At 43.7% G+C, this 23,976-nt stretch overlaps 2 protein-coding genes across 10 annotated transcripts in view; both read left to right on the top strand.

Moving 5' to 3' along the window:
- The window catches only part of myt1la (myelin transcription factor 1-like, a), a 58,244-nt gene extending 38,790 nt beyond the window's left edge, over positions 1-19,454 (top strand). For 5 of the 9 annotated variants that reach the window (XM_069687628.1, XM_069687630.1, XM_069687629.1 and 2 more), the window contains 14 exons: positions 9-119; positions 658-878; positions 5,377-5,654; positions 6,828-7,052; positions 10,984-11,135; positions 12,814-12,882; positions 12,990-13,052; positions 13,161-13,244; positions 14,766-14,987; positions 15,178-15,269; positions 15,429-15,532; positions 15,968-16,111; positions 17,455-17,514; positions 18,970-19,454. In XM_069687628.1, the coding sequence (XP_069543729.1) occupies positions 9-119; positions 658-878; positions 5,377-5,654; positions 6,828-7,052; positions 10,984-11,135; positions 12,814-12,882; positions 12,990-13,052; positions 13,161-13,244; positions 14,766-14,987; positions 15,178-15,269; positions 15,429-15,532; positions 15,968-16,111; positions 17,455-17,514; positions 18,970-19,110 (1,966 nt within the window). In that variant the 3' untranslated portion in view covers positions 19,111-19,454. The remainder of the gene's footprint in view (positions 1-8; positions 120-657; positions 879-5,376; positions 5,655-6,827; positions 7,053-10,983; positions 11,136-12,813; positions 12,883-12,989; positions 13,053-13,160; positions 13,245-14,765; positions 14,988-15,177; positions 15,270-15,428; positions 15,533-15,967; positions 16,112-17,454; positions 17,515-18,969) is intronic. The other 4 variants (XM_069687633.1, XM_069687635.1, XM_069687632.1 and 1 more) reach the window with 3 other exon arrangements.
- A 149-nt stretch (positions 19,455-19,603) lies between these two features.
- Positions 19,604-23,139, top strand: LOC138614281 (uncharacterized; the record flags this gene model as incomplete). Its single annotated transcript, XM_069687624.1, has 1 exon — positions 19,604-23,139. A coding segment is annotated over one exon (1,446 nt), but the record flags the coding sequence as incomplete, so codon positions are not given.
- Between the last annotated feature and the right edge of the window lie 837 nt (positions 23,140-23,976).

Genomic DNA, 23,976 nt, shown 5'->3' with positions numbered 1-23,976 from the left:
CCGTCCAGTCTGTCTGGATGTCCCATCGCTGCTGCAGAGAAGATGGCGAAGGTCCACGAGAAGAGTCTCCCTACAGACAGCGGCAGTAAGACCAATCAGACGTCAGACCGCGTCCTCAGGTACCGCCCACTCCCATCGCCATGGTGACATGCCATTAAATAACACATTTTAATAACAATAATGACAGGTAATGCTGCTCATTGCCTAATCGTCATAGGTTAAAACGGAGATGCAGAATGGTGCATTAAACTCTAAACGTCCTCCTCAGTTGCATCTTTGATTTTGAAAGCAGTTTTCCCTTTTCTGTTTCTTTAAACTGGGGATCCTGAATGGTGCATGAGCTGTTCACATATCATGTGAACCTAAATAAAAAGGGGATGCTGAATGGTGCAATGAACTGTTCACAGATCATGTGAACCTAAATAAAAGGGGATGCTGAATGGTGCATGAACTGTTCACAGATAATGTGAACCTAAATAAAAAAGGGGATGCTGAATGGTGCATGAACTGTTCACAGATCACGCTAACATTAATAAAAACGCCAAATACGTCACCGGTGTATAAACTCAGAAAAGAACCCCTGAAACAGCCTCAGTCACATGTCCAACCTGGTACATGGTCGGTAGGGATCCTGAATGGCGCCTCTTTGCCTTTCAGGCCGATGTGTTTCGTCAAGCAGCTGGAGATTCCTCAGTACGGCTACAAAAACAACGTCCCGACCAGCACGCCGCGGTCCAACCTGGCCAAGGAGCTGGAGAAATACTCCAAGACCAGCTACGACTACAGCGGCTACGACGGCCAGCACGGCGGCTACGGGAAGAGAGGTCCGACCACCAAGTCGCACCACGGCAGAGACACGTCGCCGAAGGGATACGACGGTGGGAAATGATTCGACCAATAGGATCATCTTTGTCTTTGGTTTGAACGAGGTCGGACTTCTGTTTTACGGCCCTTTGGCTTCTTTTTTGGCTTCTTGTTGGTAAGATAGATGCAGAATCAGTCCTCCAGGATTTCACACGTTGTTTTGTGATTGTTTCGATGATTTCAACAAAATCTTCATGTAACTTGTGGAGTTTTAAGTTAGTTTGCAAATTGACAAAAGAAAGTGATTTATTATTTTAAGTGCGAGCGGATAAACAATAATGTATTGGAGGGAGGGATGAAGGGAGGGGGAGGATTGAGGGAGGGAGAGAGGTATGGAGGGAGGGATGGAGGTGCAGATGGAGGGACGATGAAACAGGAGAGAGATAATGGAGGCGAGGCCTGTTCCTTTGGCTGAGAGCTATCAGTGAGACTCAGGCAGGAGGGAGGTTTTAGACGAGGTGTCTGCACTCCCTCCATCATCTCTTCATCTCTACATCTCTTCATCTCTACATTACATCTCTACATCTCTTCATCTCTACATCTCTTCATCTCTTCATCTCTACATCTCTTCATCTCTACATTACATCTCTACATCTCTTCATCTCTACATCTCTTCATCTCTACATCTCTACATCTCTTCATCTCTACATCTCTTCATCTCTACATCTTTACATCTCTTCATCTCTTCATCTCTTCATCTCTACATCTCTTCATCTCTTCATCTCTACATCTTTACATCTCTTCATCTCTACATCTCTACATCTCTTCATCTCTACATCTCTTCATCTCTACATTACATCTCTACATCTCTTCATCTCTACATCTCTACATCTCTTCATCTCTACATCTCTTCATCTCTACATTACATCTCTACATCTCTTCATCTCTACATCTCTTCATCTCTACATCTCTACATCTCTTCATCTCTACATCTCTTCATCTCTTCATCTCTACATCTCTTCATCTCTACATCTCTTCATCTCTACATCTCTACATCTCTACATCTCTTCATCTCTACATCTCTTCATCTCTACATCTCTACATCTCTTCATCTCTACATCTCTTCATCTCTTCATCTCTACATCTCTTCATCTCTACATCTCTTCATCTCTACATTACATCTCTACATCTCTTCATCTCTACATCTCTTCATCTCTACATCTCTTCATCTCTACATCTCTACATCTCTTCATCTCTACATCTCTTCATCTCTACATCTTTACATCTCTTCATCTCTACATCTCTTCATCTCTTCATCTCTACATCTCTACATCTCTACATCTCTTCATCTCTACATTACATCTCTACATCTCTTCATCTCTACATCTCTTCATCTCTACATCTCTACATCTCTTCATCTCTTCATCTCTTCATCTCTACATCTCTACATCTCTTCATCTCTACATCTCTACATCTCTACATCTCTTCATCTCTTCATCTCTACATCTCTTCATCTCTACATCTCTTCATCTCTTCATCTCTTCATCTCTACATCTCTACATCTCTACATCTCTTCATCTCTACATCTCTTCATCTCTTCATCTCTACATCTCTACATGTCTTCATCTCTACATGTCTTCAGCTCTACATGTCTTTATCTCTACATGTCTTCAGCTCTACATCTCTACATCTCTTCATCTCTACATCTCTACATCTCTTCATCTCTTCATCTCTACATCTCTACATGTCTTCATCTCTACATGTCTTCAGCTCTACATGTCTTCATCTCTACATGTCTTCAGCTCTACATGTCTTCATCTCTACATGTCTTCAGCTCTACATGTCTTCAGCTCTACATGTCTACATGTCTACATCTCTTCATCTCTTCATCTCTACATCTCTTCATCTCTTCATCTCTACATCCCTACATCTCTACATCTCTACATCTCTTCATCTCTTCATCTCTTCATCTCTTCATCTCTTCATCTCATCTCTTCATCTCTTCATCTCTTCATCTCTACATCTCTACATCTCTTCATCTCTTCATCTCTACATCTCTACATCTCTTCATCTCTTCATCTCTTCATCTCTTCATCTCTACATCTCTACATCTCTTCATCTCTTCATCTCTTCATCTCTACATCTCTTCATCTCTACATCTCTACATCTCTTCATCTCTTCATCTCTACATCTCTTCATCTCTACATCTCTTCATCTCTTCATCTCTACATGTCTTCAGCTCTACATGTCTTCAGCTCTACATGTCTTCATCCCTACATGTCTTCAGCTCTACATGTCTTCATCCTTACATGTCTTCAGCTCTACATGTTTTCAGCTCTACATGTCTTCAGCTCTACATGTCTTCATCCCTACATGTCTTCATCTCTACATGTCTTCATCTCTACATGTCTTCATCTCTACATGGCTTCATCCCTACATGTCTTCAGCTCTACATGTCTTCATCCCTACATGTCTTCATCTCTACATGTCTTCAGCTCTACATGTCTTCAGCTCTACATGTCTTCAGCTCTACATGTCTTCATCTCTACATGTCTTCAGCTCTACATGTCTTCAGCTCTACATGTCTTCAGCTCTACATGTCTTCATCCCTACATGTCTTCAGCTCTACATGTCTTCATCTCTACATGTCTTCAGCTCTACATGTCTTCAGCTCTACATGTCTTCATCTCTACATGTCTTCAGCTCTACATGTCTTCATCTCTACATGTCTTCATCTCATGTCTACGTCTCTTCATCTCTACATCTCTACATCTCTTCATCTCTACATCTCTTCATCTCTACATCTGTTCATCTCTACATCTCTTCATCTCTTCATCTCTACATCTCTACATCTCTTCATCTCTACATCTCTTCATCTCTACATCTCTACATCTCTACATCTCTTCATCTCTACATCTCTTCATCTCTACATCTCTACATCTCTTCATCTCTACATCTCTTCATCTCTACATCTCTACATCTCTACATCTCTTCATCTCTTCATCTCTACATCTCTTCATCTCTACATCTCTACATCTCTACATCTCTACATCTCTACATCTCTACATCTCTTCATCTCTTCAGCTCTACATATCTTCATCTCTTCATCTCTTCAGCTCTACATGTCTTCATCCCTACATGTCTTCATCTCTACATGTCTTCATCTCTACATGGCTTCATCCCTACCTGTCTTCAGCTCTACATGTCTTCATCCCTACATGTCTTCATCTCTACATGTCTTCAGCTCTACATGTCTTCAGCTCTACATGTCTTCATCCCTACATGTCTTCAGCTCTACATGTCTTCATCTCTACATGTCTTCATCTCTACATGTCTTCATCTCTACATGTCTTCAGCTCTACATGTCTTCAGCTCTACATGTCTTCATCCCTACATGTCTTCAGCTCTACATGTCTTCATCTCTACATGTCTTCATCTCTACATGTCTTCAGCTCTACATGTCTTCATCCCTACATGTCTTCAGCTCTACATGTCTTCATCCCTACATGTCTTCAGCTCTACATGTCTTCAGCTCTACATGTCTTCAGCTCTACATGTCTTCAGCTCTACATGTCTTCAGCTCTACATGTCTTCATCTCTACATGTCTTCATCTCTACATGTCTTCAGCTCTACATGTCTTCACACATGTCTTCAGCTCTACATGTCTTCATCTCTACATGTCTTCAGCTCTCATGTCTTCACTCTGTCTTCATGTCTTCATCTCTACATGTCTTCTCTACATGTCTTCATCCCTACATGTCTTCAGCTCTACATGTCTTCATCTCTACATGTCTTCAGCTCTACATGTCTTCATCTCTACATGTCTTCACATCTACATGTCTTCATCTACATGTCTTCATCTCTACATGTCTTCAGCTCTACATGTCTTCATCTCTACATGTCTTCATCTCTACATGTCTTCATCTCTACATGTCTTCAGCTCTACATGTCTTCAGCTCTACATGTCTTCATCTCTACATGTCTTCATCTCTGTCTTCATCTCTACATGTCTTCATCTCTACATGTCTTCAGCTCTACATGTCTTCAGCTCTACATGTCTTCATCTCTACATGTCTTCATCTCTACATGTCTTCAGCTCTACATGTCTTCATCTCTACATGTCTTCAGCTCTACATGTCTTCATCTCTACATGTCTTCATCTCTACATGTCTTCAGCTCTACATGTCTTCATCTCTACATGTCTTCAGCTCTACATGTCTTCAGCTCTACATCTCTTTCTATCGGCTGATGTTTTCTCCTGCATGTATTTTCCACAGGAACTTGTGGTTTTTTGGGGACTATTAAAATTAATACTTTATCCCTTACAGGGGTTGCCATGGGGACAGCAAACTTAATATGTGTCATGTTGATTTAAGATCTCTCATTTTGGTAAGTTAGCTTAGAAAATCATTTTTGTGGTCATTCAATCATTGTTTGTATAAATATAACGTTTCATTTGAGATGCGACAGACTGTCTGTGTGTAATTTTAGACCCTCATGTGCTGCTGAGTTTGTCTGACTCCAGCTCGGTCTCGCTAACCGACCGTACATGTGTGCGTGCGTCCCTGCAGCCAAGCGCTACTGTAAGACGTCCAGCCCGGCCAGCAGCACCACCAGCAGCTACGCTCCCAGCAGCAGCAGCAGCCTGAGCTGTGGAGGAGGTGGAGGAGGAGGGGGAGGCGGTGGCGGAGGAAGCAGCGCCAGCAGCACCTGCAGCAAAAGCAGCTTCGACTACACCCACGACATGGAGGCGGCCCACATGGCGGCCACGGCCATCCTCAACCTGTCCACCAGGTGCCGGGAGCTCCCGCACGCTCTGGGAGGGAAACCCCAGGACCTGCTGACACAGGTGAGGTGTAGCACAGAGAGGGGCGGGGCGGGGCATGTAGAGAGGCGGGGCACAGCGAGGGGCGGGGCATGTAGAGAGACGGGGCACGGCGAGGGGCGGGGCACGCAGAGAGGCGGGGCACAGCGAGGGACTGGGCATGCAAAGAGGCGGGGCACGGCGAGGGGCGGGGCACGCAGAGAGGCGGGGCACGCCAAAGGGTGGGGCACGCTAACTTCATACATCATATTCATATGTAACGGCAAGAGGGGAAAAGATGGAGAATATGACAAAGAATGGATGATTTATTTATATCACTAAACCCAACTAAAGACGCGCAAAGAAAGATATTAAAACCAACTTCCAAAACAAAATCTATTAATATAGAATAAAATGAGGTAAAGTTTCACTTAGTAAAAGTAAAGCCGAGTCTCGTCTGCGTAGCTGTGAGACGTAATGTTGTCATTTATGAACCGACCGGTGAATAACAGCGGACCAAGAATCGAACCCTGAGGGACCTCGTTCACTGTCAACACAAATCCTTAATATAGGATCACAACCACGTTATATCCGGAGGATATTTTTAAGTCTGAACAGTAAAAAAAAAAAAGGAAATCTGATCAGAATCTATGCTAATGCTAGCAGAGCTATCAGAGAGTGAAGGTTTTTGTTTGGATGGCGAGATGATGGGCCTTCATTAGACATGCGTCCACGTGGGAAAGCTGTGTCACCAGCGTAGCTGCACATGCGCCGTTACCACAGCAACCCATGCTGATACGTTGGTGACACAAACATCTGATCTGTTGACTTGTTAATAACCGTGTGGACAGTCTGTCATAACTCACCTGATTCACCTGCAGCCTGAACAAAGTCCACCTGTTGTGATTTACGGTCACCAACGGCAACAACATCCCGAGATGTGACCTCAAAGGGAGGGGCTAAATATAAGGGTGGGGCTACATTAAATGACGCACAAAACTACATGAATAGCAACTGGCTGTAAGTCTGAAACAGACCAAAATAAATGTGCAGACGAGCCTGAAGTGTTCAGCCAGACACGGACATGAATGTTTGAGTTTTAAAAAGTTTGCTAACAAGCATTTCTTCTTTAACGTGACACAAACAGCCGTCTGAGTAAAGTTTTACTGTCGTCTACGTCCCCGTCAGTCATCAGGTGTTTCTGTAATTCCCCATCAGAATCCGGTCGGCGAGCTGGACGACGGCGGAGTGGTGGACGTGGCCGGTCAGCCCGGCGGTCCGGAGGGCAGCGGGACCGTGTTGACCCCCCTGCAGCCCATGTCGCCCCAGAGACAGGCGCTGCTCAGCAGCCGCTGCTACCAGCTGACTGACGCCGACTGCTGGGACCTGCCGGTCGACTACACCAAGATCAAACGTCTGGGAGACGAGCACGACCACAAGGAGGTAAGGGGAAGGTCCACGTCGCTGAAGACATATTAATATCAGAGGATTTAAAAAAAGATGCTACTGATGCAGTTTACAGTTCAGTTTACACTAAAACCACCAAGCAGGTTTAAAGAGTTTAAAGTTCATAAATAAAATCACTGCAGACGTTCAAAACTGAGAGTTTATGGTTTAAAAACCTTAAAGTGACTTTCTCATTTAACTGTTTGCATTCATAAAAAGCATTTTTACTGTTACTACTAATCATTTGGATTTTACACTAAGCAGACCAATTATAATATGAAGTATATATTATAAAGTTATTATTAAACACTTCACTGAACAGAAACACGTCTGAACTGGATTTTACAGTTTAAATACATGCACGTTTTCTGTGCTGTAGTTTGGAAGACGTTGGAGTTTGCAGGAAACAAAGAATGAAAAGCTCGTTTTGAAAATCTTTCAGGCGCAATTGTCAGATTTGGTCAAGTTTGGGATTGTGAATGGCAACACTTTGTTTTTATGGGTCTGTATTTCCTAAAAAATCACCTTATTTTTTACTTGAAAGTTTCCTGGAAATATCCACATGTTGGTAGTAATTAAACGGACTGTAGATTTACATTTATTTCTTTATCTTATAATTACCTGAAAAGATCTCCATTCACACTCTATCTAAATATTCATTTATCCATCATGCATGTTGAAACTGGCTTTTTTGTTGATATGTTGGCCGGTTTGTAGAAAAATGTCACATTTTGCCGTAAACAGCTGACCTGCTGTGGACAAAAAAAAAACTCTTAAGTTGCACCTAATTAGAAATAATTAATGAGAAGTGAACGAATTGAAAAGTGTTTGTTTTATCTATAATTACTGCTAAATTAAAGAGGTTGAGAACTTTACAGTTTGCAGGAGCTTCGTTGAGTTTTAAAATCCAGAGAGACCAGTTTCATGTGTTTAGTGCTGCAGCAGATGATTTCCCAGTGAAGGACTGCTGATCGTTCTGCTGCTGATTCATATTTACACCGACACGTATTAATGAGATTTCTGTATGACATGTTTGATTCAAACTGTTTAGATGTTTCATGATATGGAGACGAAGAGCGGCTCAAACCTTTAAACACACCTTCGATGTTTAATCTGATGATGAAGGTGACGAGGGCACTGAATGAGTGACATGAAGAGGAAGAGCGTTCATGCTCTGCTATTACAGTTATGATGAAGGACTTCAACCACTTGATTTAAGATACATTTAAGGCAGCCTATCCCCTAATCATGTAAATTTGAAGCATGAAATTGAGAGATTTAAGGAACAGGGGGTTTATATTCACGGCCAGATGAAGAGATGATTAGTGTTCATGAGCTGTTTGAAGGGAAGCTGGTTCTGTGGTGCGCGGCAGAAAGGCACCAGAGAAGTTGTGGACTTGTTTTGCGAGGGCGTAGCGCTGCGCGCTGGTGCTACGCATCATTTTTGCATCACTTTACATACACAAGAGGAAAATGTTGAGTTTTGGACGGGTTTAGTGTGTGTGAACGCTCAACTTCACCAACCCGAGGCGCTGAAATGCCAGAGTGACGGTTGCTTGTCAAAACTGTACATCAGCACCGGGTTTGTGTTGTTAATTCTCGTCCTGGAGCGTCAGAATAAAACCGGTTCAACAGCAGACAGACGAGGAACGAGGAAAGATGCTTCTTTAAAAAACAACACAGAAGAAGAAATGTTGGTTCTTCAGTGGGAAGAATAAGAAACAGACGCATATTTACAGGGAAGTTTACATGGAAACTTTAAGTAAGTGATCACATGATTAATGACGTGCTCTCAGCAGGGAGAGACGTTCACAAACCAAACTGCACCCGATGTTTTTCATGCTTCTCTGCAAAAATATATGCGATTCAAATTTTCTAAAAACTCAATTTAATTCGTCTAAAAATCAAAAATCAATTAACATGAAATGAATTACATGTTTATGTATTTATATCGGAGCAGAAAGGAGATTCTGCAGCTGGCGGATGAGATAATTAAAATATACATAATATATATACTAAATTCATCAATTTGTGCTCCTGACGTATGCAAAAGCCTCGAGGTCAAAAACTAAACGTGGTGACGAACTCTTAAATATTTAAATCCAATGCACAAAGCAGGTGAAAAGGACCTTGTTCTGAAGTCTGCCTGCGGTTTTATTATGAGCAGGTTTATCCTTTATAACCGCTCCATACTGCCGACTGCTGTCCTCCATGAGGACCAACCTTCAGCCCTCTCTGACCTCTGGGAGCATTTCAAGTCAAATAACTTTAATAAACAGGTTTTTTTCATGAGGGAGTAAAAACTCTTGGTTTCTATCTTTCATGTCAGTCCAGTATCTCCAGTGCAGTTGGGTGAATAACTGAGGGAGGATGCAGTCGGGCTCTCCAGCGGGCTCAGTGCGCCCCCGTGTGGACAGCAGCGCCGCTGCAGCGCTGCGACTCCGCAGCTCTCTGACTGAACGCTTCAGGAGCTCGAAGCACGCTGCATTAAAATAGTGAATTACAGCGCTAATACATAAGTAAAACATGATAGATCATCTGCACGCTTTAAATCCTCACAGATCTGATATCACACAGAGCAATCCATGCAGCAAATTGCTACATTTGCCTGGTTGGACTTAGAGCGCTGGAGTGAAAGGTTTTAATCAGGAGAGTAATTGCGTTCGTTAATGAAGCACGACATTGCAGAGGAGGCCGCAGCCTGCAGCGCGGCGGCTGATGGGATTTTCTCCAGACAGTCCTGAACGATTTCTGCTCCCGACTGAGGAGGTGTGATGACTGCAGAGCAGAATGCAGCGCTGCAGACACAAAAGCTTTCTGTTCACAAAGTCTGCAGAGCAGAAACACTCTGAACTGGGTACAGTTCACCAAGGTCCACCGGGGTCCACCGAAATCCACCGGGGTCCACCGAAATCCACCGGGGTCCACCGAGGTCCACCGGGGTCCACCGAGGTCCACCGGGGTCCACCGGGATCCACCGGGGTCCACCGGGATCCCACCGGGCTCCACCGGGGTCCACCGGGATCCCACGGGGATCCACCGAGGTCCACCGAAATCCACCGGGGTCCACCGAAATCCACCGGGGTCCACCGAGGTCCACCGAGGTCTCACCGAGGTCCACCGGGGTCCACCAGGATCCACCGGGGTCCACCGGGATCCCACCGGGCTCCCACGGGGATCCACCGAGGTCCACCGAAATCCACCGGGGTCCACCGAGGTCCACCGAGGTCCACCGAGGTCTCACCGGGATCCACCAGGATCCACCGGGGTCCACCAGGATCCACCGGGCTCCACCAGGGTCCACCGAGGTCCCACTGGGATCCACCGAGGTCCACCGGGATCCCCCGGGGTCCACCGGGGTCCACCGGGGTCCACCAGGGTCCACCAGGATCCACCAGGATCCACCGGGGTCCACCGTGATCCACCGGGGTCCACCGGGGTCCACCGAGGTCCACCAAGATCCACCGGGGTCCACCGAGGTCCCACCGGGATCCACCGGGGTCCACCGGGATCCACCGGGGTCCACCGTGATGGACATACTGGAGGATGTGATTTTATTGAGGTTACCATGAGGACAAACACGTTTGGAAACAATCAACTCTGCACACAGATTTATAAACTTTAAAAAGGATGCTGTGTTTTATAAAACTTAAAAATCTTTCAGAGAGCTTCATTAGGGATCGAACACAAGTTTTATTTCAGTTGACAATATAACTGTAAAAAATGTGTGTAAAAGAGAGAATTTTTCTTTATCGGCCTGCTGTAAATGTTTTAGGTTTTAAATGTAGAGAAATGCTCTGTTTTATCAAAGTTCTTTAGAATTTTAGCAGGAAAAAATCTTGAATGATGTTGAAAGATGTTGAATCCTTTTTCAGATTTGTACTTTGCGTGAACATGCTAACAGCCAGCTTGTAGTGACCTTCTGTAGTCTGCTTATTTCTCATCTCTACACCAGAGCGACGAGTTGGATCCCTTCCAGGAGCTGCTGGACGAGCAGCGCTACCCGGCCGAAGTGACCATGCCCAGCCCCAAACACCACAAGTACTCACCCTGCAAGGAGGGCAAGAAGGAGCTCATCACGTAAGAACCGCTCGCACCTCCATACACCACAAACACCTCCAAACACCACAAACACCACAAACACCTCCAAACACCACAAACACCTCCAAACACCACAAACACCACAAACACCTCCAAACACCACAAACACCTCCAAACACCACAAACACCACAAACACCTCCAAACACCTCCAAACACCTCCAAACACCTCCAAACACCTCCAAACACCTCCAAACACCTCCAAACACCTCCAAACACCACAAACACCTCCAAACACCTCCAAACACCTCCAAACACCTCCAAACACCTCCAAACACCACAAGCACCTCCAAACACCACAAACACCTCCAAACACCACAAACACCTCCAAACACCTCCAAACACCACAAGCACCTCCAAACACCACAAACACCTCCAAACACCTCCAAACACCACAAGCACCTCCAAACACCTCCAAACACCTCCAAACACCACAAGCACCTCCAAACACCTCCAAACACCTCCAAACACCACAAGCACCTCCAAACACCTCCAAACACCACAAGCACCTCCAAACACCACAAACACCACGACCGGGACACACGAACGCCAACGTTTCGGTCACAGTAGGTCCACAACTCCTCACTCTAATTATCCTACTTATATTAAAGTAAACTGATCTGTGCAGCAGTCATTTAAACAGAAGATATAAAAATATACAAATAAAAAGAAGCAAATTTAAATTTAGGAATATGACATTAAAAGGATGTGGGGCCGATGTGGGACAGATGTGGGACAGATGTGGGGCCGATGTGGGGCCAGATGTGGGACAGATGTGGGACAGATGTGGGGCCGATGTGGGGCCAGATGTGGGGCCGATGTGGGACAGATGTGGGGCCAGATGTGGGGACAGATGTGGGACAGATGTGGGGCAGATGTGGGGCAGATGTGGGACAGATGTGGGGCAGATATGGGGCTGATGTTGGACAGATATGGGGCAGATGTGGAGCCGATGTGGGACAGATGCGGGGGCGATGTGGGACAGATGTGGGGCCAATGTGGGACAGATGTGGGACAGATGTGGGACAGATGTTCACACCAGCTCTCTTCTGTCAGCAGCTTCTGGAGGACAGCAGAAGAACAAACATATTAAAATTAAAATCAGGAATTTAAAGTTCTCATTAACAGTTTATTAATTGATATAGTTTCATATAATTTCCACCCGTGTTGCTTCATTGGGACAGAAGCTTAACAAGCACTGATGAAGTCAAACATACAAACATGAGGAGATTTGAGGGATTTAAAGGAGACAGCTTGCATCACTCTGTTGTTTGTGTATATTAACTGAAATCAAATCAAATCAACGTCTCGGAGTTCAAACTGAACTTTAACTGTTCAACAGACATGAAAAATGTTCCAGAAACTCTGACAGATAATAATGATTTTGGTATTTTCTTTAATTTTTGTAGTGTTGTGTGTGTGTGAATTATTCGCAGCGATGAAACAGGTTTCATGTGCAAATAAAAATCCTCCTCTCACATTCACTTCCTCTGTGAAGTCGAAAATTCACTTCTTGTTAGATGATGTTTCATTTACTTCAGTGGATTTTTTTTCCGGCACGTTATTGAATAAAACCACGATTAACAGATAATTGAATGATCCGTGTTTATTCAACTTTGTGGTGTTCCAGCTAAACGTGAATCTTTTCTCTTCCTGCAGGTTGTCGAGTTGTCAGCTGGCCGATAAGAACATCCGCGGGATGATGACGAGCAACTCACAAGACCTCAAGTGAGTCTGAACGCATCATCAGCAGCTTGTTGTCAGTGGAGACCGACGTCATGAAGCCTCTGTCCTCCTGTCTGTCCTCCTCTCCTCTGTCCTCCTGTCTGTCTCAGGTGTCCGACCCCCGGCTGTGACGGATCTGGACACATCACTGGAAACTATGCCTCCCACAGGAGGTACAGCAACGACCTTTCACAATAAAAGCCTGCAGTCGAACACACAACAACAAACTCTTCCATGTCTTCACCGCTCCTGTCTTTAAAAGTGTGTCTTCTGTCCTGCAGTCTGTCCGGCTGTCCACGAGCCAAGAAGAGCGGCATTAAGATCCTCCACAGCAAAGAGGACAAGGACGACCAGGAGCCAATCAAGTAAGAGTTGAACATACGTTATAGTTTCGATACGGAGCGTTGAGACCGACGTCCAAATAAAAAACAACTAGAACCAAGAAACGTTCCAGAGGAAGATACGAGAATAAAACTCAACTGTTTAGGAGACAATATGAATTAAACAATTTAAAGCAAATTTCAGCACTTTGAGAGAAATAATAAATATTTCAAGGGAATTAATTTAATTCAGAAAATACCTGCAGATAAATGGATAATGACAATTTCTAATTTGTTGATATTTAAACTTTTACACTTTCTTCCAACTCTGGATATTTAAATGAGGAGTGATGTATTCTAAACATTTCTCACCAGTTTATAAGATTTAAATCAGGACATCTGTGTCTATATTTGGTGGATATATAACTCTCCACCATCTCCTCCCTCTTTAAATGCTGCCTGAGCGCCCTGACCTTTCTAACTGGAAGTATGTGAGCCTGGCGCTGTGGTCAGAGGCTCCGCCCCCTCCGGCTGCCAGCAGCTCCACTGAAGGTTTCCACGACTGACGGAGACGCAAGATTAATCCAATACGACCTCGTGAATAATCTAAAGTTCAGCATGACGCCAGCTGCTGCTGCTGCTCTGCTCCTCCACCTCTGCTCCTCCACCATTAACGCTGGAATCATAATGAAGCTGAACCTGCGATCAGCTGGGAGACGTGTCGCTCATCCTGATCAGACCAAAGGTCAGCAACAGAGGAGCTGAGGAGGAGCTGAAGAGGAGCTGAGGAGGAGCTGAAGAGCTGTTGAGGAGGAGCTGAAGAGGAGCTGAGGAGGAACTGAGGAGGAGCTGAAGAGGAGCTGAGGAGGAGCTGAGGAGGAGCTGAAGAGAAGCTCAGGAGGAACTGAGGAGGAGCTGAGGAACTGAAGAGGGGCTGAAGAGGAGCTGAGGAGGAGCTGAAGAGGGGCTGAAGAAGAGCTGAGGAGGAGCAGAAGAGGAGCGGAGGAGGAGCTGAAGAGGAGCTGAGGAGGAGCTGAAGAGGAGCTGAGAAGGAGCTGAAGAGGAGCTGAAGAGGAGCAGAAGAGGAGCTGAGGAGGAGCTGAGGAGGAGCTGAAGAGGAGCTGAAGAGCTGCTGAGGAGGAGCTGAAGAGGAGCTGCAGAGCGAGAGGTGTTTGTCCTGCTCACCGCTGCAGCCTGCAGGTCTCGGAGGGGGGGGGGGGTCGTGACTCAGAAGTTGCTCCTCCCTCCTCCCCCCCCTCTCCTTTTTAAAGGAGGGAGCAGATGTTTTCTGTCATATTTTAGTCCAATAATTCACGACAAGTTGAACATGTTATTTTTAGATGATTTCCTTCCAGAAAGTGAACTTGTGATAGAACCAAGCTGCAGACCGATAATCCATCAATCCAACATGTTGTTACATTATTATTGTTGCTTCTATAAGAATTAGTTTAATCTGAATAAAACCCACTAATGAGATGTATTGAAGCAGATAAAAGGGATCAGTGATGTTGTTAGTACCTGGAGAAGCAGACGAAGTGAGCCCTCCGTGTTTGCTCCTCCTCCCAGGTGTCCGGTCCCAGGTTGTGACGGGCAGGGTCACGTGACGGGGAAGTACGCCTCCCATCGCAGCGCGTCAGGCTGCCCCCTGGCGGCGAAGAGGCAGAAGGACAGCTACGTCAACGGCTCGCAGTTCGTCTGGAAATCTGGCAAAACAGACGGGATGACCTGCCCGACGCCCGGCTGCGACGGCTCAGGACACGTCAGCGGGAGCTTCCTGACTCACCGCAGGTGGGCGGTCCGGTATTATTCAACCAGCAGCTACCTGAGCCCCGTCTGAGGGTCCAACACGGATAAATATTAACTTAGAAAAGGCCCATATGGATTTCCACATGCTGTTAATCCTGCTAACCATCTTCCAAACAAAGCAGCATTAATATGACTTCCCTTCTGCTGTTAAGGTGTGTTTGTTTGGTTCCAGTCTCTCCGGTTGTCCCCGGGCCACCTCGGCCATGAAGAAGGCGAGGATGAGCGGCGTGGAGATGCTGACAATCAAGCAAAGAGCAAGCAAAGGTCAGAGATCAGAAAACAGGAATAAAAAGCTTCATCTTATTGAAATGGTTGAATCGGAGTCTAGAAAACGTTCTCACATTCATTCATATTTTTGTGTTGAATAGAAAAAGGAGAATCATTTTAAATTTTCTATCGTCACTAAGATCATTTTTGTTTCAGGCATCGAGAACGATGAAGAAATCAAACAGCTGGATGAAGAAATCAAAGATCTGAACGAGTCCAACAATCAAGTGGAGTCAGACATGATAAAACTGAGGACGCAAGTAAGACTGAAGCTTCTGTGTTCACTGGAAATAAGTTCACACTAAACTCTAACTGAGTCCTGAAATACTCACAACAAAGTTATTCTCAGCAGATATTCACAGTAATTCAGGCTTTTACTATTTCAAGAAATCTTTTTTATTTGTGGAATACACACTAAGATCAATAATTCACTGAACATGTCGGCAAAGCGTGAAAAAGACACGCCGGTCCACCGCAGCAAAACGTGACATAGCCACGCTTTGGCCTGTTCACGCTTAGTGATGATTGGATGAGTCAGACTGGAGCGGGAGGCAGAGGTTCGAGTCCAGGAGGAGACAGCCTGGTGGTTTTCTAACAAATGGGTTATGCCATTAGTTTGCGTCTCTCCGTGTTTAGCGTGACCACAGTAGAAAGACAACGTCAGTATATACGACATAACGTGCCTCTCCTGGCAGATCACCACCATGGAGACCAACCTGAAGTCCATCGAGGAGGAGAACAAGGTGATCGAGCAGCAGAACGACTCGCTGCTGCACGAGCTGGCCAACCTCAGCCAGTCGCTCATCAACAGCCTCGCCAACATCCAGCTTCCACACATGGTGAGACCGCATCACGCATCTTCTACCTCAGTCACATGCTTTCATTAGATCTCTATATAATAATGTCAGTCAAATTATTTTTCATTTCACTTAACAGCAAGTAAATATCCTGAATTTAGGAGCACGTATGTATTTAATGTGATGACGAGTACTTTGGTAGATATTTCTGTCCTCTGGATCACACGGAGCTCCGCAGACTTTAACATCTTTCATTTGGTTTCATTTTGTGTTCATAAGATTCTTTTTTGGGAACAATAGCAGTGACATCTCAAATTTGACCACTTTGGTAGAAATATTGTTGACCAATAAATATTACTGATGATTGGAGCAAACTAAAAGTTACTGCTAATAGTGACAGCTTTCATTGAATGTTTTTTTAATTCCTGAATTGGCAAAATCTCTAATTTCCAAAGTGATGGAAATGAATCTCTGATTTAAATCCATCTTCAGTGTTTATTTTCATGGTCTTACAAATTAATTAAAAGAAAACAATCATTTCCAGTTCAAACAAGCTAAAACAGAGATCTTACGCTCAACAAAAAGCTGCAAATAATAGACTTTTACTTTCAATTCATTCTATTTAATGGTACTTATCCAAGTTTGCTGCTTCTATTGATAGTTTTTCCTTGATATTTAATGTTAGATGTATTTTCTGCGATGTCAAAACGTTTTATTGGGAGTAAAGCTGGTCGCTGATCTGAGAGCAGCTGATCTGTTCCAGTGAAAGTGTCGTGCTGCCACTCAGGTCGTTCTTCATCTGCTTCTTTGTGTTCGCCACCTCCTGCTGTTGCAGCGGTTCATGCTGTGCTTCTTTCCAACGTCTCAGACCTCCACATAAAGAAACGGCCCGTCGTCCTTCTTATGATTTGATTATTTGTGGTTGAGTTTGAGTGACGTGCTCGTGGCTGTTTGACGTCATGTTGTCTCGGTGTCGGAGGAAGACTGGGGCTAATTGGATAATCTCTCTTAAAGCGGTACACACCCCGAGGTGCCTTTCCTTCCTCCTTTAACGAGCGGGACCGCTTCATATCACGCTGTAAGAAAAATGTCCGTCCTGACGAGGAATTTGGTTTCCTCAGAAAGGTACCGGCAAAATACTAAACCGGATCCAAAGCTATGTTCACACTGCAGGACTTCTTTGGTCCGGATGTCTTCAGCTGTCGATATCTCTCGTTGGATATAAGCTCCGTAGATTCATCCCATTTCAGAGCTCGTTGCGGTCCTCTCTGATCAGATGTCAGTAGATGGAGTTGGTTGGACTGGAGTGTGAACAGAGCTGCTGGACGTTGTGTTTGTCTGCCGAGGCCTGGTGTCCAGCAGCTAACAGACTTCTCTCTCCGTAGAGACCGCTGCAGAAAGAGGCCCCAGTAAAGCATAACTGCTGTTTACAGATGCCTCCCAGAGTAAGAGATCCATTCATCCTTTATCCAATTATCCTTCTCTTCTGCACTGTCACCCCCCCCCTCCCCCCACCCCGTAACTCCCTGAGCTCACCGTGGCGCAGCACATCACAGCTATCCATTATTACAGCAGTACACAGCGCAGGCATGCTAACACTGTTTAATTGTGAGTAACGGACCTACTGGTGGACAAATGTGGACAATTATCATCTGATGTCTTCTAATGCTTTCCTGCACAATCCTGACCAACAAATCTGAGAGGAGAAAACTGTCTTTAAATGGATTTTAAGTCCCATTAAAAGTCAGGAGTTGGTTCCTGCTTTGTTAATTCTACTAAGAAGCACTAAAATGCTGAAATTCCTGATTTGTTGTTGAGCACTTCATGTTAACTGAAATCATTTAATTCAAAACATGTAACTTGACGTTTTGATGCAAATTAGCAAAAATATGAGGACTTTATTGAGCAGTTATGATCCTGAATGTGTTGCTGGAATCAGGAGGAATCTGATTAGTTGAGTTTATCTGCAGGTATTAAGAACTGCTGCATAATTTGTTACAAGTTGTTTTTTTTATGACAAAACAAAATCAAATGTGGAGAGAAATGGCAGCATCAGATCACATTGAAATAAAATTGTTGGTTTCTTACAGGTGATTGGTTGAGGTAATTGGACATCAATAAAACACAGAAGTCAAACTATCGCCAGAAAAGAGCATCGAGATCATATGAATCTGAAAAATGATCTCCACTTGTTTATTTACATCCATTGGAAACCTTTTTAAAAGTCCTAACTGTCCTCTGGTTTAACTTCCAGTCCAGTCAGTGACCTCCAAACATGGAGGCAACACTACAATGAACTGGCGTCGGACATATTGAGGTGCAGTCTTCCATCATTTCTATGAAAACAGGCTAAAAGGAAGTGGGCCTGCAGCAGAGCCCTGATGAACGCCAGAAAAATAACAAACAGACAGACATGCGTCACAACCAAATTCAATTTGTTTTAAAAACACGGATGTTTTTTTTTTTTAGTTTAATCCAACCAATTAAATTTTTCCTGAAGCCAACACTGCTCAAGCCGATGAATATTTTGGTGAATTAAAATGCCAGCAGGCTGATATAAATGTCCAGTTGTGTCTCTTCATCTGCCCGTTCACTTCATTAGTTTTGAACATCATGATTTTGTCTCCATATGCTAAACATTAGCCTTCCATCCCCCATCGGCTACCATCCCTCTCCTGGTTTTTGCATGGTATGGACCACAGGCTGATATTAAATATTAAGAGTTGACTAGAAGGGAGTATTTCAGTGAAACGGTGCGCCATGTTTCCTCCCCTGCTGCCCACCTCCTCCGAACCTTCCCCACACCGTTACACAAATATTCACACCGCCTCAACAAACATGTGCGCCCGCTTCTAATCCGTCTGATGGTTTCTTCATGGATTTCTTTCCCGTCCTCACAGGAACCAATGAATGAACAGAACTTTGACACTTATGTGAGCACACTGACAGACATGTACACCCACCAGGACCAGTACCAGAGCCCGGAGAACAAGGCTCTGCTGGAGAACATCAAGCAGGCGGTGCAGGGCATCCAGGTGTAGCCGGCCGGAGGCCCGCACGGCAAAACGCAAAGCAAAAACAACAGAAGGGAAACGAGCGCTCGGGTTGTTTCTGCTGCTGTAATCTACCATCGTTCAGCTCTCCACTCCATGGCTATCTCTTTTTTATTATGTTGATTGTTGTTGCCTTGCTTTGAAAAACAACGTTTTAAACGAACATTCACGTTTTGTACATTTTCATATGACCTATTATAATGTGATGTACTGTTTATAGCTGCTAATGTATGCACATTCTGGTGTACATGTATGTATTTATTTATTGTAAGCTTGAATCATTTTTTAATTTTAATGCAATTTACATACATGAAAAAATTGGGCGTCACGGGTTTAACAGAGAGAGAGAGGAGCACGAAGAGCGATCGCTGTGGAACGTTTCTCACCAGCTGTAACGCTGGAAGTTGTTCACAGATTTTTTATTTATTTATTTTTTAATGTCTGGAAGTGGACACTAATGTTAATGTAAATCTTTAGCTAAAAAAATGATGCGAAGAACCGACGCTGTAAGCAAGAAGATTTCAAACATCATGACACGGAAACTTTCCGGTGCAAAATCCCATCATCCCCTTCGGAGTCGTTTGGTTTGGAAACGGTCGGCTGTTTCTTTGTTCACGCAAAGAACGAAGCGGAAAGAACGAAGCGGAAAGAACGAAGCGGAAAGAACGAAGAGGAAAGAACGAAGCGGAACGAACGAAGAGGAACGAACGAAGCGGAAAGAACGAAGAGGAAAGAACGAAGCGGAAAGAACGAAGAGGAACGAACGAAGAGGAACGAACGAAGAGGAAAGAACGAAGCGGAAAGAACGAAGAGGAAAGAACGAAGAGGAAAGAACGAAGCGGAAAGAACGAAGCGGAAAGAACGAAGAGGAACGAACGAAGAGGAAAGAACGAAGAGGAAAGAACGAAGCGGAAAGAACGAAGAGGAACGAACGAAGAGGAACGAACGAAGCGGAAAGAACGAAGAGGAACGAACGAAGAGGAACGAACGAAGCGGAAAGAACAAAGAGGAACGAACGAAGAGGAACGAACGAAGAGGAACGAACGAAGAGGAAAGAACGAAGCGGAAAGAACGAAGGGGAAAGAACGAAGAGGAAAGAACGAAGCGGAAAGAACGAAGAGGAAAGAACGAAGAGGAAAGAACGAAGCGGAAAGAACGAAGGGAACGAACGAAGCGGAAAGAACGAAGCGGAAAGAACGAAGAGGAAAGAACGAAGAGGAACGAACGAAGAGGAAAGAACGAAGCGGAAAGAACGAAGCGGAACGAACGAAGAGGAACGAACGAAGAGGAAAGAACGAAGCGGAAAGAACGAAGAGGAAAGAACGAAGAGGAAAGAACGAAGCGGAAAGAACGAAGTGGAACGAAGAGGAAAGAACGAAGCGGAAAGAAAGAAGTGGAACGAAGAGGAAAGAACGAAGCGGAAAGAACAAAGAGGAAAGAACGAAGCGGAAAGAACGAAGCGGAACGAAGAGGAAAGAACGAAGTGGAAAGAACGAAGAGGAAAGAACGAAGCGGAAAGAACGAAGAGGAAAGAATGAAGTGGAAAGAACGAAGCGGAAAGAACGAAGTGGAACGAAGAGGAAAGAACGAAGTGGAAAGAACGAAGAGGAAAGAACAAAGCGGAAAGAATGAAGAGGAACGAACGAAGTGGAAAGAACGAAGAGGAACGAACGAAGAGGAAAGAATGAAGCGGAACGAAGAGGAACGAATTGGAAAGAACGAAGAGGAAAGAACGAAGCGGAACGAAGGGGAACGAATTGGAAAGAACGAAGAGGAAAGAACGAAGCGGAAAGAACGAAGAGGAACGAACGAAGAGGAACGAAGTGGAAAGAACGAAGAGGAACGAAGTGGAAAGACCGGCGGCTGCAGAAAACGTAGGAGACAATCTGCCATTGTGAATTTATTTGAAATCATCAACTTTGACTAGCTAATAGGACAACGTGTCAGCAATATTGGTATGATAATATTAAATCATTTGTTTAGATATGGGATGCAATCTATATGAAAAAAATGTTTGGGTATATGCAATTTCTTATGAAGAAAACTAGCAAGGAGCTGATAGATCTTTTTACTAACTATAAATGTATTGCATTTTGTACAAACCTTTTACTACAATCATGTTTTAGGAATCTGACGGGTGAACGGACGTTGGTTCTGTCATGTTGGACTTTGCACAGGAACACCTTTGTTTCCATGTTGTGATGTTTCTACGGCGAACAGACGAGTCGGCCGACGGCTCGCTGGACTTACAGGGTCAAACGTCCCATACGTCATTGTATATTGCACTCGTTCTGTAGAAAACGTCCTTCCAATCATGCATCTTATTGTCTGAGCCACGGTGGGACATGATGCCAGACGACATGATGACCAAGCACCGCTTCTTTTCTTTGGGTTTTTAAATGATCTTTGTTCTGTAAAAGATGAATGAAACTAGAGCCAGCAGTCGTAACGTCTGCGCACTGAATTTATTTGATCTGAATCGGCCTTACGATGACATCCGGTCTGAAACCATAGCAACGATGGAGTATGTTTTCTGAACACCGTTGATCATGCATGCACTTTATCGGAGTATGTTAAAGTATTATCACGTGGTAAATGAAGCAAAAACTGTACAGCGAGTTTGTGGAAACTGTGACTTGGACAAGACTTTGTGCTGGCGACGCCTGTTTGAACGCAACCTGGAGAACTTCCTCCGAGTTCAACGGTTCCTTAAAGGAAAACTCCCCCTCTGGTCCCCTCACGGCCGACCGGCTCCAGGGAGGGATGGACCTGGATGTGGCCGTCCTTCCTCAATCAACCATCCATCAAACTCTGAATTATAGAAACGGATTAACGGTGACTGACTTCACCGAGGTCGGCGTCGGCTCCCAAACTGATCTGATCTTTAGTAGGAAGTTGAGCCGGTTAAAAACTCAACTAATGACCTTTTGTTGGGAAATAAGCACAACAAGCTAAATCACATTCCTCTCAACTGTATTCAAGTGGAGGCGGTTATCTTTAAAAAAAAAAAAAAAAAACAAGACGTAGAATATTTACTCAAATATTTAAGGTTTTTTTTAAATACTTACTTTCTTAATTTGAGTGAACTGACATTTTAAATTCAAGCAACAATCCTAAACTTTACAAATGTATGAAATATGTGAGGCAGATATTTTGGTAATTAAACAGTTTAAAAGACACGTAGAATATTTACTCAAATATTTCTTTTTTTAAAAAGTATTTACTTTTGTAATTTGAGTGAAGCGATACTTTAAAATCAAGCAGCAATCCGAAACCTTCCAGATGTATGAAATATGTCGGGCTGTTTTTTTTGTTTTTGCTAAATGTGGTTAAATGATACTGAAGACGTGCAGAATATCTGTTATGAACGTATGAAACTCCTGAAAGATGTTCTATATTATTTTGGGGTTTAACGAACACCAAACTGCTGACGGGGGAGTTTTCCTCTAAAGATGCTTCTTCTTTGGACGTCTCCTGCAGAGTCTCTTCATCCCTGACTTTCATCCCTCCAGAGCTTCGCGTCTGCAGCTTCCTGCCAGTAAACTACTGCATTAGATAGACTGACCGCTTGTATTTTTATTCAGTCAGTTATTCTTACTGATAACAAAAGGAAACGGGAGTTAAAGCACAATTCTGCCACTTAAAGACAGTCCATAGACTAGATATTGTAATATCAGATGTAAAAGCTAAACTGTACCTATTTACATAGAGAATCTCAACACTAACATGCTCGAATGCAAAAGAAATCCATATGAATATTTGTGAAATCATCACTTTATGAAGATGTTTGTTTCTTTTCAGCAGAAAAAGGGTTTTTTATACGACATTCATCCGCCTCCTCCTCTCTGTGACTCCGGCGGGTTTCTGACCACATGGCATGGTTTCTGTTTCCTGCTCTATGTTCAAGGTCACGAGTTGCTACGTGATATTTTAATTTGACTTGTGAAGTTTGTACAATTTTTATCATGCTGGTGTTGGCATCTCTTGCTCTGAATAAATCTTGTGTTGCAACACTGATCACGGCCTCTTTCTGTTTTGAAAGATGACCGGTTATATTTATAATGTTCAGGAATATATTTTACTGACAACACATAACGCCAGTTTTGTATTTTCTTCATTTCAAACAGCCGTAGGATGGATGATACGTAATATATTAGACCACTTCATCTAATAATTTAGCCCAAACAGCAACGTAGTTGAATGATATTTAGCTCCGTGGTGGAGCTTCTGTTTAATATATTTGTAGTTTACACTTAAACTCTTTCTTACCTGAGAAAAACACAAGTCGACAATTTTCATATATTATATTTGTTTTTTATAGTGTCTGAGAGACAAATATAAGGTTTTAACTTCAACAGTAAACCTGGTGAAAAGTGTCTTTAAGATATATAAATAAATAATTACATATAAATATACATTATGAAACAAATCTTCCTCTCTGAAAGTAGTTCAAGTGTAAAGGAGCAAAATTATATTATTTGTGAACAATATTTTGTCATATAGAAAAGTCTTTTATATGATTCAGTGGAGGAATGTTTTTCATCGAGATGGTTAGAAGAGTTGTTTTAAAGAAATCTGGTTTTATATCGTAAACACTATATTACTACTTGGAAATTAGTTTATCGCAGCGCAAAAGATAACATAAAAGAAATGTCCTATTTTAGGGAACGTTTTCATTTTTGTAACATTACTAACGTTGATTAATGGTGATTAACTTTAAGTGGTTTATATCCTAAACAGAACTGGTAAACTACTGTTGTGTTGATGCAGTTCATTAACTCACCTGTAGGAGGAGGCCGGGGGAGGCCAGGTGAGACCAGGTGAGGGCCAGGGGAGACCAGGGGAGACCAGGTG

The sequence above is a fragment of the Brachyistius frenatus genome, unplaced genomic scaffold (assembly GCF_029030835.1).
Source record: "Brachyistius frenatus isolate BFR_SWC_R1_liver_20210118 unplaced genomic scaffold, ASM2903083v1 Contig_478, whole genome shotgun sequence".
NCBI classification, from domain to species: domain Eukaryota; kingdom Metazoa; phylum Chordata; class Actinopteri; family Embiotocidae; genus Brachyistius; species Brachyistius frenatus.
The sequence above is the reverse complement of the archived record's forward strand: the minus strand, read 5'-3'. Positions and strand labels throughout refer to the sequence as shown.